This window comes from Chiloscyllium plagiosum, chromosome 3 (assembly GCF_004010195.1).
Source record: "Chiloscyllium plagiosum isolate BGI_BamShark_2017 chromosome 3, ASM401019v2, whole genome shotgun sequence".
Lineage (NCBI taxonomy): Eukaryota > Metazoa > Chordata > Chondrichthyes > Orectolobiformes > Hemiscylliidae > Chiloscyllium > Chiloscyllium plagiosum.
This window is the reverse complement of record NC_057712.1, coordinates 57,864,747-57,883,614: the sequence shown is the minus strand read 5'-3', so window position 1 is coordinate 57,883,614 and position 18,868 is coordinate 57,864,747. Positions and strand designations below refer to the sequence as shown.

Below are 18,868 nucleotides of genomic sequence, written 5' to 3'. Positions count from 1 at the left end.
TTTTGTAGTGTTATTAGATGAAAGCAGCGAGGTCAGTACTAAACATAATTTGTACTTCAGCAGTGGATCACTTTTCTCATTTCTAGCAGTAAACAGCCTTTTCCATATATTTTGAGGTCTGAATTATTGCCAAGTTAACAGACAAATAATTTTCAAATATGTACAATGACAAGTGGTGTATCTGGAATTTTCCTGGAATTATCTGGAGAAATATGATTTTCTCCAATATTTTCTGCATTCACTGTTGATTGACCAACAAGAACATTGTTAAAATGTAGAGAATTTGGCTTCTGTCTTTGACTTTGTGTGTTCCAAAGAAACAGAGACAAATCCATCACTAGTTCTTTGAAGACAACTGTATTCTTACCACAAATGATCAAGACATTACAGCTTATCCTGCAGCCATTTCTGGAAACAATTGTTTAATCAGCATTGTGTAAAGATGCAGTGTGAGTTTGATAGCTAATAAGCTGATATCAATCAATTAGACAGCAGTGAGCGCCAATAATAGAAAATATTGTGTAAGATATTGATTCATTGTACATTTACATCATCAAATCAGAGCCATTTCAATTTTAGATCTATTAACTTAAGTCATCTCTAATGGGGAGCATTTTATTAGATAATCTTATGTTCAGATTGATCTTGCAGATGTGCTAAATAAGTCATGAAGTGAGAACAGATGAAATCTGCCTTTAGAGTAAGGTTTTCTGTTGAGAGCTCGAAGAATGAAAATATATGCACAGTTACTTGAAGAGATGATTACAAGACTATCAGAAAAAAAAATCATGTTTAATTGTGCTATATCATTGATGTCCTGTACCCTGTCAGCTGGTGTGATTTGAGTTGTCATTTGAAAATTTGAGAAGCACATTTTAAACAAAATGGATTTCAATACAAAGGATAGGTCAAAAGAAAAATTTGAAAGCTTAACTTGATGGTAATGCTTATTTAGCATTAAACAAACAAATAACCACTCATTCATAAGCCTTTTGTCTGCAAATATAGGAGAAATCACAAACATGAGTACTATCATTGAATTTAATTGCTGCCATTTAGTCATCAGTGCTGATTCCACTTATCCTTTGTGAAATATTCCATATCGTCCCACTCTTGTTGGTTCCTGCATGCAACCTCTTCTAAAAAGAATATGAACAGAACAAGGAGTAATCCAAGAATGATATTCCTCTCTGAACAACTAAAATAGAAATCAAACAAGAATGCATATTGTGAAAAAGGATTTGCTGACCTTTTCCCTTATTAAGACTAAATGTGAGGATGGGCATATTCGGTGTTGACTAAATCGCTGTTTCCATTGCTGAGAAAGCTCGTCATATTGCATAACAATCAACTTCTTAAGAGTGGACTGATGAGCTTCTCAACCTGTCACTGGCCTTGATATTGATGTCTTGGTTCTTAGAAGCTGGTGGTCAATTAGGCTTCTGGTTCTGAAGACTGCCTGCTGATGCCTACACTGAGGGGCTCCATGACTGCAAAGACAGCCTACTTTTATTGTTGCTCCCTGTGGGGTGATCAGGCAGGTTAGAATCAAGCACAGGAGCATGGCTTTAAGAGGCCAATCCTTTTCCCTCATTTGAACTTCTGAATGCTCCCCAGCTCAGGGCAAACGAAGGCCACTTAACCAGGCTACTAACCAGCTGAACTTATATGAATTTAATTATGATATTCATATTTTGATTAATTTTTCTTCAGCCAAAAATTAAATCATTCTGGTTATGACTTTATGAACAAAAGGGTCACCTATGATTTAAAAGTAATCCTTTGCTGTGGTACATTTGCAATAATGGCCATTCAACTCTAGAGGTTCAGGCACAATGTAACATAATAAAAAACATTGCTTTACATAAGAGACGTCCTCCTAAAAATTGAGCAATAAAATACGCCACTGACATACTTTATGAACAGAATAGTATGTGACCAAAGCCATAACATTCTTGTAAATTATTAAGTCTACTTCTTTAGGATAAGATGGTTCTAGCATTATTTCTGGTTGAACATCCCAATCTGTGTATGCCATTGACCCCTGCTACAAAACTCCCTTGTATCATGTATTTTATTTGAATAACTTTAACATTCATTCTTTGCAGCAGGGGCTCACAGTTTTGAAATGTGGCCCTCTGAGATGATGTAGAGAAGCAGTTCATATCTTTTAATACTAGTTTGCAGTAAAGCCTCTCGGAGACATAATCTACACATACCCACATTTCCCTTTACAGCACTGCACAGCATATTATTAAATGGGAATAGGATGAATTTAACAGTTCAACCTGCTGAATTCCATTCAAATCACCACAGCCTGTGTCAAAGAATCCCCAAAACCAACAACTCTTGTCAATTACTTTGTCTCTGATTTATAAAATTATTACATAAACCTATTACCAGTATAAACATTTCAATTTTTGTACTGCACATTTATATCTAGGGATGAAATGAAACTATAGAAATAATGCACTGTACTATTAAATAACAAAGAATTGTTCCATGAAATGAAACAGTGCTTACAGTACACAGGTGAGAGTTCTTTCCACCATTGGAGAGGGACTTTTATAATTTATTTTACAAATTTATGGGCTAGAGATATTGTTGAATGATAATGATGCAAAGTTCCTCTATTACTATACTAAAAGCAACAGGAAACTTACTAATTTTAAATATGGTAGTGAGCCTGGGAGAATAACAAATAAAGGAATTCCACGTGAATGTGTTGTGTCATAGAGCCTCACATCAGTGGTAGGGAAATTACTCGAGAAGGTTCTTAGGGACAGGACTTATTCACATTTGGAAAAGAATGGACCTATTAGGGATAGTCAGCATGGGTTTATGTGGGGAAGGTCTTGTTCCACGTACTTGATTGAGTTTTTTGAGGAAGTGACAAAGATAGGGTAGGGCAGTGGATGTTGTCTACGTAGACTTCACTAAAACATTTGACAAAGTCCCTCATGGTAAACTAGTCCAGATGATTAAGTATGGGATTCACAGCAAGTTGGCAAATTGGATACAAAATTGGCTTGGTCAGAGGAGACAGGGGATAGCTGGGGAGATGCGCTTTTCTGACTGGAGGTCTTGGACCAGTGGCATTGCACAAGAATCAGTACTGGGACATCTATTGTTTGTTATATAAAACGTACATAATAATTTGGATGAAAATGTAGGTGGGGTGATTCATACATTTGTAGACCTGATGAAAATTCAGGTAATTCTGAGGAAGGGTCACTCAACCTGAAACATTAACTCCAGTTTCTCTCTGCGGATGCTGCCAGACCTTTCAGTAATTTTAGTTTTTGTTTGTGAAAATTGGGGGAGTTGTGGACAGCGAGGATGGTTATCAAGTGATACAGAAAGTATGGATCAGTTGGAATGCTGACCAAAAAAACAGCAGATGCACTTTAACCTGGACAAGTGTAAGATGATGCATTTTGGGAAGTCAAATACAAGAGGAAAGCATTCAATTAATGGTAGGACCCTTTTGAGCATTGATCTACAGAAAAATCTTGGTGTGCAAGTCCATAGTTCCATGAAAGTGGCAAAGGTGGTAAAGGAGGCTACGGCATGTTTGCCTTTGCATTGAGTCTAATAGTTAACAAGTTATGTTGCAGCTGTGTAAGACATTTGTGAGGCCATATTTGGTGTATTGAGTGCAGTTCTGGATGCTAAGAAGGATGTGGAGGTTTTGGAAAAGATGCAAAAGAGATTTGCCTGAATATTAGCTATAAGGGGAGGTTGGGCAAACCTGGATTGTTTTCACTAGAGCATCAGAGGCAGAGGGATGACCTGATAGAAGTACACAAAATAATGAGATGCATAGATAGAATGGGTAGTCAAGAACCTTTTTCCCATGTTGGAAATTTCATAAATAAGATGGCATAGGTTTAAGGTGAGAGGGGAAATAATTAAGGTAGATTTGTGAAATAATTTTTTTACACCGAGGGTAGTAGGTGCCTGGTCTGACCTGCTAGAGTAGATGGTGGAAACAGATGCATCAGCAAAGTTTAACAGGCGTTTAGACAGACAAATGAACAGATAGAGAATAGTGCCATATTAGTTTAGAATGGCAACCCAGTTGGCACAGACATGGTCGGCCGAAGGGCCTGTTCCTTTGCTGTACGTTCTACATTATATGTTCAGATGACCCCTTAAAGTAAACTGTGAAGTGACTCTGACCTTAGTAACCAAGTGTTAGTACCATTGTAGGACATTGGAACCTGTAATGCACAGCTCAGTAGTCTTACCATCAGGTACAGTCTATCAATAAATATAAATCTCATCTGAGCTTATCTGGAGACGTGAATAACCCACTGGATGTTATTTCTCCTAGGTGCCAGGCCAAGCAAGGAGTAGGATTCTGCTGAAACAGTTTCTGAAACATGCAAATAACCTAAACCTAAAAATAACACATGTTCAGTCCATCTGTTCAGCTGTGCCTCCAGTGGCCAGTTACACCACCCACACAAAAATACCCTCCTGCATTTCCTTGGCAGCATTATGCTGACCCATTTATTGGACAAGTTAAATTATCTACATGATGACAGATTAAACCAAATTTTTTGTAATGAAAACTTAAAAGCAATGCTGGAGACTAAAAAAGTGACATAACTAGTTCTGCCATTGTATATGTTTTAAGGATAACATCAAATACTGTTTAGGGAGCGGTATTTATTCATGTAGCAATGTTTCAAGTAGTGTGACACAGATTTAGGTAGATTTCCTGAAGGCATGTATTACCACAGGTCTCTGAAGTGTTCCTCATTGATATCAGTGAAGAGGGACACATGGACCATGCAGGTATAGCCCCTTGCGGTGTTTGTCCCAGAGAACTGATGCAGTCTGCAAGTTGCCACACAAAGTAGTCCTATGCAAACACATTTTTCTTCCTTACTTACATGACTGAATACTGTGAGCTTTGCTTTAAAATACACATCTGTCTGCAGGTATCAGGCAGTAATAACTATAAACAGTGTCAGAAGTGGAAATATATTCCTGTGCATTTACGTTTTCCTTTTCATTTTTCTGCACAACTGAAAACATCAAACAATCAATTCACAAGTATTTGCTGTTTTCAAGTAAAGTTCTGCATTTCCTTATCTCAAACAACCATTCCCAACCACGTTTTCATTGTCATGAAAACTCAACATATATATTTCACTCTGCAAGGATTCTGAAAAAGAACTGAACCACTTAATATCCCTATAATATTTCTCAGAAAAGCTTGGAGTGATTTTTGAACCAGGCTTCTCCCTGTAATGTGCACTCATATGAATTCCTTTAGAATCTATTGCTTGACTTTAACTTGTTTCTAATGACAACTACAAATCAGGCTTTTGATGAGGCTCCTGCAAAGGCAGGCAAGGCCTACTTAACATTTAAAAACCACGCTTTGGTGATGAAGGAGAGACAGATCTGAGGCAAGAGGTGCTGTGCTGTTGGTAACTGTTTGAGATCAGCTCCTCATAGCTCAGGAAGAAAATGTCTTAGCAGTTTTCCTCACAAGGAAATCTTGACCTCCTCCATCTTTGATGTCCCCATTCCTTTCATTCTTAATGGTGGCCTCAATATTTTTATTTCCTACTTAACATCAACCAAAGCACAGAGTCTTCAGCCTCTACTGACTGCTGAAATCCATCCATCCATACAGCAGCGTGTTGCTCAAATGTGCTCCTGGCCACTAACATGGCATTCAATTTGATCAACAGCTAGGTGGACGACTGCAGCAGATTAAAAGAAAATTAGGTCCTCTCATTGTCAAGCTCTCTGGATTTCTCCAAATGAACACATTCTCTCCAGTACTGCTCCTGTTCAGCTTCAATGCAAAGAATCCTCTTTTTATGACACAAGCTAAAGGAATTGTATGTCTTCTCATTCATTGCTCTCATCAGTAATGATGAACTTTTAATTATGACTTTTTTCCAAACCTGTTCCTTATGTTAATATGGGTGTAGCCATTCTCTTACTGTAGTTAGTTGATCTTATTGTTGACAACAGATAATCATCATGCATTTAATCAGAATATCAAGAAAATTCTTAATTAAGCCATTAAAGAACTTGTGAAAATAACTTACTTAGGTGAATCCAAATCTCATCACTCTTCACAATGAAGTATCATGATTTCATTCTATGCAACCTAAACTACATGATACGGTAGTATGCTGGTGAGCTAGAACATTGTTGGGTGCACATTCTTCAAGTTATTAAGTTCATTATTAAAATAAGGTTTTGCCAGTTAATGGTTCTACTGAGGATTTTTACTTGTGCTGCCGGCCATTATATAGAATAAGGAGAAAGTGAGGACTGCGGATGCTGGAGATCAGAACTGAAAAATGTGTTGATGGAAAAGCGCAGCAGGTCAGGCAGCATCAAAGGAGCAGGAGAATCGACCTTTCGGGCTGAAGAATGGCTTATGCCCGAAACCTCAATTCTCCTGCTCCTTTGATGCTGCCTGACCTGCTGTGCTTTTCCAGCAACACATTATATAGAATAAACTAGGACATCAAAGAACAGATGCATAATTAGGAATTACATTTCGAGAAGGTATAAAGTCCATGGAGTTTATCCACAGCAAAGAGAGCAGTGGAAGCAAGAAAGGATTGATTTGGCATTGTGCATTTCTAAAGGCTCTGCTGGTAAATGTAGGATCATCAGAAAAGCTATTTAAAAAGAAGGTGCTAATTGTTTGTTATATCACTACTAGTCTGTCCTTATCCACAATGGACTCTCTAGTTACCCATTAGCTTTTTGTAAAGTAGCTGTAGGTCAGAATTATCTGACTGGAGTGACTTTGATCACTTCACAATAATTCTTCCATGTTATTTTTGAACCAATTCATACAGTAGTTCTGAAATTACTGCTAAACCAAAAGATCAACAAACGTATCACTCCGAATGAAAGGGCAATGCCAACTCGAGTTGACAATCATTAATTTTGGCTTAAACAAATCAACAAAGGCATACTCTGCATGAATAACTAACTTAGTTAGCAGAAAAGCAACTGCCAGAAATAGGAGCCCCTTACCTGCCCACATGATCAGCACAGTCACAATAATGATCATCTCTCCTGTCTGCAATGGCAAGTTCATTTCCTGGACTGTGGGGTCATCTGCAGTCAAAAAATAACAAAATACTTAGGTAACAAATTCTAGTGACAATTACAGTGAGCAAGGCTAATGACTAATGGATTTCAACACAGTGAATAATTGAATCATTAGTAAGAAAGAACTTCCTTAGAAAATTCAATGCCACTTTTAAACTTTGAAGTCCCAATGATACATTGCCTGTGAGTTTTCATTCATATGCATCAATATGCAGGTCATCCAAGTATCCTTTTAGAGCTGGAAATAATTTATACACAGTAATTCACACTTTTTAGATAACCACTTCTAAAACTGCATCTTTAACTTATGATTCAATATTAGATTATATTTCCTACAGTATGGAAACAGGCTCTTTGGCCCAACAACTCCACACTGACCCTCTGAAGAGTAATCCACCCAGACCCATTCCCCTACCCTATATTTACCCCTAAATAATGCACCGAGTACTATGGGCAATTTAGCATAGCCAATTCACCTAACCTGTACATCTTTGGATTGTGGAAGGAAACTGGAGCACCCAGAAAAAACCCACACAGACACGGGTAAGAATGTGCAAACTCCACACAGTCAGTCACCCGAGGCAGGAATCGAACCCGGGTCCCTGGTGCTGTAGGGCAGCAGTACTAACCACTGAGCCACCATGCCACCCTATTAAAATCAAGTTCAAAACATTTTTTTATTCATTCATGGGCCAAGGATGTTGCTGGCTAGGCAGCATTTATTGCCCATCCCTAATTGCCCGGAGGGCAGTTAAGAGTCAACCACATTGATATGGGTCTGGTGTCACATGTAGGTCAGACCAGGTGAGAATAGCAGTCTTTCCAAAAGGGACATTTTCCCAACAATTGGCAATGGTCTCCTAGTCATCATTAGAATCTTAATTCCAGATTTTGTTTTGAATTCAAGTTCCGTTGTCTGCCATGACTTGGTCCCCAGAATATTACCTGGATCTCTGAATTAACAGTCCAGCGATAATACCACTAGGCTGTCACCTCTCCACATGTAAATGAGTCTTCTCTCTCAACTGCATTACTTCATCAAAAAAAGCTCCAATTTGAACTAGCTTGTGAAACCAAAATTGGTTGGAAACAATTGGTTATGCCTCAAACGTTTTGTTGGCCATGTCTACAAACCCACCTTTTTTATTCTAGAAACACTGCTGCTGAGAACGTTTGTTCCGTCCCTCATCAGTAATACTTTAAGTTTATCCCTTAATGATGAAGATCTGCCATAAATCCTACTTTTCAGTGATTAATTTATCAAAAAAAACTATGTTCAAAGTTCTAATAGTTTCGTTCTAGAATTCTTACATAATTAAAACAATATTTCATCATGTCTGACTTTGTCTTAGGATCTTCAGGTATTCCATTTTTAGATTAAAGGGTGTTGTTGTGTTTCTAAAGTCTCTGCTGGTAATTGTAGGATTATTAACTGAGCCATCTCAGGAAAAAAGGTGCTAGTTGTTAATTATATCCCTAATACAGCCTTATCCACAATGGTCATTTCTAGTTTTTTAGTGGCTGTAGGTCAGAATTAACCTGCAGCAGCTACTTTGATAACTTCACAGTAATTAATCCATGTTAGTTTTGAACCAAGCCATGTAGTAATTCTGCAGTTCCTGCTAAACCAAAACACTTCTCTGAATTTTCACTATGGAATCATTAAATGGCTTTTAACATTCAACAGCAACATTTAAATATTATCCTCTTGAGAATGTTCTCCTAAATACAACTTGCGTCAATTTGATTTATTCATCAATTTCTTGCATTGATTGTCAAATGGTAACTATATTCCAACATATGCCAAAGGTCAGACAAGATTATCAAGTAACTTAAATCTGATCTGTTCAAATTTAGTATACTAAGAAAACCATTAATCTGCCTACATTCCCTGTAACTTCCTGGAAGACAAAGAAAAAGAATAAAAGAAATTAACTTGCGGATGATTCAAGGAAAAATTCATCTCAGCAAAGATCCAGAGAACTATTTGAATCTATCACACCTAACCATGGCTAACTAGCCAATTTATTTTCTACAGCACAAACATCCTTTCTTTTCAGGAACTTTTAAAATTCTAACTTTTTAAAAATGGCTACAGTGGATCCAGAAATATTGTTTATTTGGGTATAGGGTGATGACTGTCAATAAAGTTTAGCATTTTGTAGCACTGAATTAACACTTTTATTAATAATAACCCTATTTATTATGGGGCTGAATTTTTATGGTGCTCTCCATAACTAGCAGAAGCTTGGAAATTCACTCATATGTAAACATGCACACTGGTATTATCGACCTTATGATTGTGACCAATCCAAAGCAAGGTTCCCACAAATAGTTGCAGTTCCAGACAGGATACTCGAAACCATCAAGCTCCTGGGTGAGGTTAGATGAAGTGGCTCCTCTTTATTTGATTTAACCCCTGATTGGTCACAACAAGGTTGATTAAAAAAGTATACCTTCTCTTGTGGATACTTTACTTCCAAATTAAATGAACTTATGCTTTTAAAAAAGCCAATTTAAGATAAAAGCTTTAGAAATGCACAGGCCACTTGCTGTGTCATTGGTGAAGAGAGTAGATAGAGTGTGACACTGGAAAAAGCACAGCATGTCAGGCAGCATCTGAGGATCTGGAGAATTGGCGCTTTGGGCTGGACTCTTCATCAGGACTGGGGAGGGGGAAGGGAGCTGAGAAATAAATGGGGGAGGGAGGTGGCGCTGAGGGAAAGGTATGTGGGATAGTGATAGGTGGTTTCGGTGAGGAGAGGATAGTAAATGTTATAACCATTATACTGGATAAAACTGAAAGTTTTGATGATGGTAGTTTTATCCTGCCTTCTTTTGGCAGTGACTGACTGGTGACATTCAGAGTGAGAGAGATTTTTTTCCCTTTCTTTACTTTTGCAGGAGTGTTTAATGGCTGTTCTCAAAGTTGTGACCTTCATGGTTACGAAGTCCATGTACTAGTCATTAAGTTACTAACACACAGAGACCAGAATTTAAGTTCACTTTTAGACCCTGCTTTCTAAATTTCATTGTAAAGAGAAAAGACATGCATATCAGTAGGAAATGGTATCCTGGTGAGAGGGATGTTGGGAAGTCAGCCTCTCATTATCTCCTCCCAGTTAATCTTAATCTTTTCCTAACTGTACAGGTTCTAGAACTCCCCTCTTGGCAGCCAGTGAATTTATATCCATGATCATCTTTTTGTTATCACTCATTTTAAAAAAACAAAAACATGCTGGAATTAAAAGTTCAGTGATACTATTGTTGATCCAGGGTTATGATCCATGATCATGACACTATCCTTCAATAACTTATTTAACTAGAATGGATCCTCTCTGTATTTTTCATTTCTAAACTACAATCACATTCAGTTAAAAATGCATTTCTCTAAAGTAAGTAGACCTAACGTGCAGCTGGTCTCCAAGTTATGAGTATTTAGAATTGATCTATGTGATCTTCCAACTTTGGGCCTACCCTCAAACTTGTTTTCATTTTACCTTGAGGGGTAATTTGAGATGAGGGGTAATCTAAACTTTTCACAAACTTCCAAAGTATGATCATTATAATATCTTGGAAAATAAAAGTTTTTTTTGCTGTTTTATAATATGTCCATTTGCATTTTACTCTTGTTGAATTCTGTAAACTTACATTTGATGCAGCTCGTGCAAATCACTGGCAGTGAATTGATGGAGCCTATTCTTTAGTTCATCAGTTCCTAGTACATGTGCTTCCTTTTGTACCAGCAGGTCGTCTTTCTTCTCCCCTGAATTCTCTCTTGTCAATTCACACTCATTAGGTGCCTAGATACTTCAATAATTAATTCAACTTGTTGCTCTGGAATTTTGGACTCCTTAGAGCTCTTAGCTAAGAATTTCACCTTGCTGTTAATACAGGATTACTTTTAATATTATTAGTTATAAATCAACCTATGAGAAAGAAATGACATCATTTTCGACCTCTTATCCATTCAAGGCAGTTTTCTCCCAACCTTAGGCACTGTTCCTGACGTTTTGTCTGCAATACCCTTTGTAAGAGTCGCTATTCACATAAATCCTCAACAATGACAGTCAGTCGATTATTTAATTGTGTGGGTTTCCCAGCTTTACTTGATCTTGTTCACAACCAACATCCAAAAATGTACACATCCAATTAGACTGGATTGTGATTGAAAGTTGTGATGTTTGCTGATTTTCCATACCAAAATATAGACCATGCAGGATCATCATGCACCCCACCATCCTCACTAGTTGCAAACAGTGAATCAAAATTTAAACCTTTCTGCCTACGTGGCCACATACTTGATGGATGAATTTAGTATTTGACTGTAAAAGATTCATTGAAAAATTATTTCTGATGATTTCACACCATAAACATGGATCTGTGGTTACATTCAAAACAGCCTATATACAGGAAATACTCCCCTTGAGAAGACCATAATAAGTGCTTATAGTTATGGGAGGTTATTTGATGGAGGTAAAATCTCTGTCAACTTCTTTTGATTTTCAAAACTATATTTTTCCATTTCATAATAACAGAAAAAGTGAAAAGTGGTTTCACTTTACATAAATTAATTTATTATCACAAACAAAAGAAACTGTCTCATAAGCTGAATTTCTAGACTAGAAAAATAATATTGTGCAGAATACTCATTTGTAAAGCATAGAAATCTGAGCAGTGATAAATGGAAATAAACTTAGCAAAGCTGGAACTGCACAATGGATTGGTCAGCAATAGAAAATAGATTAATGTTTGTAGCTTGGATACAAGATTGCTTCCAAACCATTAACTGAAGGAAATCATAGCTGAATGGTGAAAGTTTTGAGAGTTTTCAGTTTGGGTGTGTTCCAGATGCATTTGATAATAATCAGGAGCTGGAATACTGACTGAGTTTGCCTTAGGGGAACTGACAACATTAAGCACTCCTGTTGCACCACTGACTGAAATTAGCTAATTCATTATAGATGAGACTTGTTCCTTCACTTACTGAACTTCTTAGCTCAGCTAATGCTGGTGTTAAACACTTGGGATGCAAAATTTTGCATACAGTATTTAGAAAGAAATAATGTTTAAACATCCTGAGTAATGTTCTGCAATAGAACTGATTTGCTTTTGACCAACATCTTTGCAAAATTATTTTGTTAGTCAGTTTTTAGCACAGGATAACACACACTGGTGGACATTTCTAATTAACCATATCAATGTAGACAATCCTGATGATGTAGATATAGACAATTTCCTGTGAAGAACTGAGGAGATTTGTTTCCTGACATTCAGTCATGGCATTCAATCTTATACTCCAGGAATACCCAGTTCTATTTTCTTCTCTGCTGTAACATTAATGATTTGATAAAATTAGTTTCAGCTGGTGGCCCCTGACTTTGATTAATTGTCCCAAACTTCTACTTAAAATTGACACTTTTTCTGGACGTGAACTGTATTTGGTTGACACTAGTAGAATTGTCCAGGAAGGAAAATAAATTACACAGACCCTGAGCTAAATAAGGCTGCAGACATCTCTAAGAAGGCTATTTGATTATGTTTCAAAATGTAACTAATTGTGATTTCTTTATGAGACAAACTTCGAGAAAAACAGGTCAATACAAATTTTGCACAATATTGCATTAAAATATGCCTGACTCTCCAATATAATTATATCCATGACACATCAAACCATTGGGTGAAATGCAGTTTAAAAAGTTCTGAAATGGGATGGGAACATTAGACAAAGCAAGGAAGATTTGTTAAAAGGAAGATTTGCATTTATAAGGCTTTTCATAACCTCAAGAGGCCTCCCAAGTGCTTTAGAGACAATTGTCTACTTTTGAAATGTGGTCACTTTCATAATGTAAGAAATTAGATGGTTAATTAGATCATCACAAGCTCCCACAAACAAAGTAATAATAACAACATAATTAAGGATAAATATTGGCCAGGACACCAGGGATAACTCTCCTTTGAAATAGTGTTGTGGATCTACCTAATAGTGTACATGAGGCCTTGGCTTAATGTGGCATCTAAAAGTCATCACGTCTGACAGTATAGCACTTCTGCAGTGTTACAGTGGGGTGTCAGCCTAGAATTTAGGGCACTCATTATTACACAGTTCCTCAGTATGACAATGGGGTGTCATGTTTGAATTTAGTGCACTAATTCTGATGTGGCACTTGAATCCACAACCTTTTAACTCTGAAGCAAGAATGCCAACTAAACTAAACCTGATATCAACAATCCACACTAAAAACATTCCACTTTTGAGGAGAATAAAAAAAAGACTCCCCCTGCCAGCCACCTCCTGACACATTGTCACACCAATGTGCGTTTGGAAGTTTAATTTACGTTCTCAATTTTTCAAACTTTTCTTTCCCAAATCTTTGTTGTTGGCCTCCTTTGCTTTTTATCATTTATTACCAGGTTAAGTCCTGGGATGAAGGTTTTGATTTACAGAATGGCTAAACAGGTTAGGCCATTGTTCATTAGAGTTTAGAAGAATGATCTAATTAAAATACACATGATTTTGAGGGAGCTTGACAAGGTAGATGTTGAAAAAAATGTTTCCACTAGTGAGGGAATCTTGAACAAAGGGACATACTTACAGAATAAGGGGACAGTAATTTAAAACTGGCATGTGAAGGAATTTCTTCTCCCAGGGGTCGTGGATGTGTGGAATTCCCTCCCCCTGAGAGCTGTGGAAACTAGATCTTTGGAAGCATTTAAAGAGAATGTCAATAGATTTTCAAAAATCTATCAGGGTATTGATGACTATGCTGAGATGGCATGAAAGAAGATTTGAGGCCTGGCATAGATTAGTTATAATCTTGATTATTGGCAGAGCAGGCTTGAGAGGCTGATTAATATACTCCTGTTCCTATTTCTTCTGTTATTTTCTGATCTATGTATGTAATTTTTAATAGTACTCAGCGAAATCAGTAGACAATTCATGGTCTGAGCCAGTAGACCTTCCCTCATGATTTAAACCAATACATAAGCAGAAAAGTGTAAGAGTATAACATAAAATGTGTAACACTCAGTGCACCACGGTCCTAACTGTGTTAGGGCTTCAAGTTATTCATCTTAGAAAATTATTCACTGTGGCAGCCTGATCTGGAAGTAGTCTGCAATCAATTCAAGGCTTTACCTCATGGTGTTGCTTGATGTTTTGAATCTGTGCTTGTATTGCCAATATTTATATTCCAACTGAATAGTGTAAATCCTTATATTGTCTGTGAAGTAAATGTGTAAACAGTCTTGGCACTGTTATTATGTCGCATGAAAGAAGTGTTTAGTGGTAGCTAGTATTATGTATTGCCATGCAATAGTCTTATGTTGTGAATGATGTGGCATATCTTTGGTTCGACCACTGTCCTTGAATTTGTTTTACACAAATGCACTGCGCAGGAGACAGAAGGGTTCAGGAAATAATCACAGTGCAGTCATCCTAAGGTCTTATTCATGTGTTCTTTAGTGATTAGCTAAGGTTGCATTCAGTGCAACTTGAAAGCATTATAAAGTTTCATTTATAGCCAGTATGCGCATCACTCATGGGTTAACAGGGTGAAAAGGTAGAAAGCGATATTCTTGAAAAATAAGTAACTAGCTAATGAAATGCAAACTTACATTTGTGTAAAAGTAAGCCATTGATATATACTTCTCAGAAAACAGAAATACAATCAAGTTGGCTGACCTTCATGAAAATCCTAACATGAAGAATACTTCAGATAGCAAACCTTGCTTGTATAAGCATGTAAGAACTTATCACCCTTTCTGAATTTGAAAAGCATTTAATAGTTTACAGGCAATGAAGCATTCAACAAAATGTCTCCTGGTTCTGAGACTCTCTCTTCCATGTTGCTGGTCCAGTGAAAGTTTATACCTTGTAACTTATCAAGCTATCAAACATGGTTATCATAGTTATACAGCAGACAATACTTGGAATAGGAAGTAGCTGCAGCTCATCATTGCTGGGACAATCTAGGATTTCTGCCACTGTGCGTTAGTTCAAATGCTGCAGGCCACAAAAAGTCCTTTACAGCACACACAGTGGGAGAGAAATGATCAGCTCCTGAAAGCATATGTGTGGAATGGATAATATTTCATTGGAAATAGAAATTCACATTTGTAAATGCATTGCTATTTTACATCGGCATTTGCCTGATTGACTGTCATTGCAATTGCATCTACAATAATGAAACCACACAGGCTACCCATCCTTCGTGCCATACCATCTTAGAACCCTGTCTAAGTGAGTGCTACTCATTCTGAGATGCTCGGCATAACACAGCATCTTGTCATTGCTCAAAGTGAGAAAATCATGTTAGAAAGCCTTCAACAGTTTGGAAATGTTAACTTTAATTGAACGACAGGAAAAACAAAGTACAAACAAAGCAAAACAAGCTGCACGATGGGAATAGACAGGAGATATTTGCCTTTCAAGCAAAAATAAACGTATAGTCAATGAATGATCACTTCAAACAATTCAGATCTATTGAAAGTAGATGTAAAATCAGTTCTTTCTGGCTTGGGTGCCCACAACACCGCAACACTCTATCATAGTGAAGGCAATGCTACTCCTGCTCAATATCCATCCACATCTTTCTCTTAAGAAAACTGCTGCTCTCCCAGGCACCATCATAGCTCCTCTTTGACTGCTCCAGCTGTACAGAGCACAGCATTGTCTCCACGACACTGCAAAGTCTTCCCCCAGACTGCTCCAATTACCTGAACTTCATCTTCAGGATGCTGTACACTGTTCCATGCTGGCTCTGGCAGAAGAATGGGCTGCATTGTATATGTGCTCAGCATTAGACAGGGGTTTGCATAATGAAGTCATTGCTCTTGGTCGCATAGGGCAACCCACCGCTCCCAGTAATCTTTTTTGTAAGGCGTACAGCCTATGAAATGAAGTAGAAACCTGACAGTTCTCAAGGAAGTAGGCACCTTAGCAGCTACTAGGATATTTGGCTCAGACTTCTAAGATTGGTACCGATTATCACAGGTGAACTCTGCATTGATAAAATGGAACCCTTTTGTATTAATGAAGTTTGTGTTATGATATGGCACTCACAATATAATATGTATATAGTCTCTAGCCATATATCTACAGAAACCACAGAAACCCACTGCCCAGGCTGAAGCATAGACCTCTTCACAGAGAAACAATATGAATTGATGTAGTTTGTATGAGTTGAGGAGAAAGTGAGGACTGCAGATGCTGGAGATCAGAGCTGAAAATGTGTTGCTGGAAAATCTCAGCAGGTCAGGCAGCATCCAAGGAACAGGAGAATCGACGTTAAGGGCATAAGCCCTTCTTTAGGAAGGAGGCGAGTGTGCCCAGCAGGCTAAGATAAAAGGTAGGGAGGAGGGACTTGGGGGAGGGGCGTTGGAAATGCGATAGGTGGAAGGAGGTCACCAACCATCGTGTTGCTATGGTCTGGCGATGGAGGAGTCCAAGGACCTGCATGTTCTTGGTGGAGAAGGAGGGGGAGTTGAAGTGTTGAGCCAATAATAGCCTTGGCACATTTGTGGGTTGAGGATGAAAAGATCCCACATAGGTCTTCAGTTGATTTTTTTTGGAAGCAGCCACTTGCATGAAAAATTAACTCAGTTGTTACCTTAATGGCCACCTGGATAGAATGACCTGGGTGATACACATGTCGTAGAATCATACAGCATGGAAACAGACCCTTCAGTTCAACTAGTCCACACCGACCATGTTCCCAAACTAAACTATCCCACTTACCCACTTTTGGCCCATATCCCCCCAAACTTTCAGGGGAGGCAATTGCCTATTATTGCTGGGCTGTTAATATAGTGATCCAGGTAATGTTCTGGGGATTTGGGTTCATATCCAGCACAGAAGATGATGGAATTTGGATTCAATTAATATTTGAAATCAAGGGTCTAATGATGACCATGATTCCATTGGTGGTTGTCAGGAAAAACAACCCATCTGATTCACTAATGTCCTTTAGGGAGGAAACCTACCATCCTTACCTAGTCAGCTTACATGTTACTCCAGACCGACCGCAATGTGTTGAATCTTAACTGTCATTTGGGTAATTAAGGATGTGCAATAAATGTTGGCCTAGCAAGAGATGCCCACACCGGTGAATGAACTAAAAAAGAACCTTTCCTTTTCATGTTCTCATCCAAATGTCTTTTAAATTTTGTAACTGTATCTGTATCCAACACTTCCTCTGGCAGTTCATTCCACACAGGAACCGCACTGTGTAAAACAGTTGCCCCTCATATCCTTTTAAAATCTTCCTCCTCTCACCTAAAAATATGCTCCCTAGTTTTGAACACCCTCACTCTCGGGAAAAGACCCCTGCTATTCACTTTATCCAAGCCCCTCAAGACTTTATAAATCTCGAAAAGGACATCCCTCAACCTCCTGAATTCCATTGAAAATAGTCCCAGCCAATCCAGCCTCTCCTAATAATTCAAACCCTCTACTCCTGGCAAATCTTTTCTCCTCTCCAATTTAATAACTTCCTTCCTATATCAAGGTGGCCAGAACTGCACACAGTACTCCAGAAGAGACTTCACCAACATCCTGGATAACCGCAAATGATGTCCCAACTCCAATACTCAGGATCTAAGCAGTGAAGGCAAGCATGCCTCTCTCTAGTTCTGCGATGATATTCTGGGACATACTCAGTATGCAGCAGCATAGCACCTTGCTCGGTTGGATGAAATGGCATCCAGTGCCCTTGCACCCTGAGGGGACCTTCAACTGCAACCTCCTCATATGGAAACTGTTTGCTGGAGGTTGCTATTGGATCTGAGTCTGCTGGTGCATTTGTTACTCATCAATGTTTTTGCAGATGGAGCAGCCACAGTGATGATCACCCCTGCTGTGACTTGTTTCATTGGCCACTGTTCCAATGAACCTTTGTAATGTCACAAACAAAATAGTTCTTTATTAACACAGAAATGACATTTCAGCATTACCTTCACTACAGTTGACATGCAGGACACCGAAAAGGAAGGACATGGACCTTTGATATAATGAACCTCATTTTGATGCACACACCATAAGCCATGTTGTGCAAGTAAATTTAGAGATGTAATTGTGATAAAATTAATGACATTTTGTTCCCAAGTTCCACCTCACATCACCCAAAACAGCTTTACATATAACACATGTTGTCAAATACTTCTAGCTCAGGGTGGCAGAACTTAGTTCTGTGTCTTTGTGCACTTTAAAAGGCCTTGGTTAAAAACAAACATATGTTTAAAGGTTAAAGCTGAAAATGAAAACACTTAAATAATGGATGATCCTCTTTGGACCTCTTAGCAGAACCAACAAAGACGGGAAGAATGGTAATTAGACTACTTACAGTGTGGAAACAGGCCCTTCGGCCCAACAAGTCCACACCGACCCGCTGAAGCGCAACCCACCTAGACCCATTCCCCCACATTTACCCCTTCACCTAACACTACAGGCAATTTAACTTGGCCAATTCACCTAACCTGCACATTTTTGGACTGTGGGAGGAAACCGGAGCACCTGGAGGAAACCCATGCAGACACGGGGAGAATGTGCAAACTCCACACAGAGAGTTGCCTGAGGCGGGAACTGAACCCGGGTCTCTGACGCTGTGAGGCAGCAGTGCTAACCACTGTGCCACCGTGCCGCCCACTGAATTACATACAGTAGAGATGTAGATTAGTCATGTTGGTCACAAAACCAAAGGATAATGAAGATAAAAGATAATTTATTTACATGTTTGATTGGAATATTCCAAAGCATGCCACACTG

The 18,868-nt window shown here is 38.3% G+C and overlaps 1 protein-coding gene across 3 annotated transcripts in view; it reads right to left on the bottom strand.

The window, feature by feature from the left end:
* The window catches only part of fndc4b (fibronectin type III domain containing 4b), a 206,766-nt gene that overhangs the window by 40,247 nt on the left and 147,651 nt on the right, over window positions 1–18,868 (bottom strand). For all 3 annotated transcript variants that reach the window (XM_043682520.1, XM_043682510.1, XM_043682517.1), the window contains one exon: window positions 7,027–7,110. In XM_043682520.1, coding sequence (XP_043538455.1) covers window positions 7,027–7,110 — 84 coding nt within the window. The remainder of the gene's footprint in view (window positions 1–7,026; window positions 7,111–18,868) is intronic.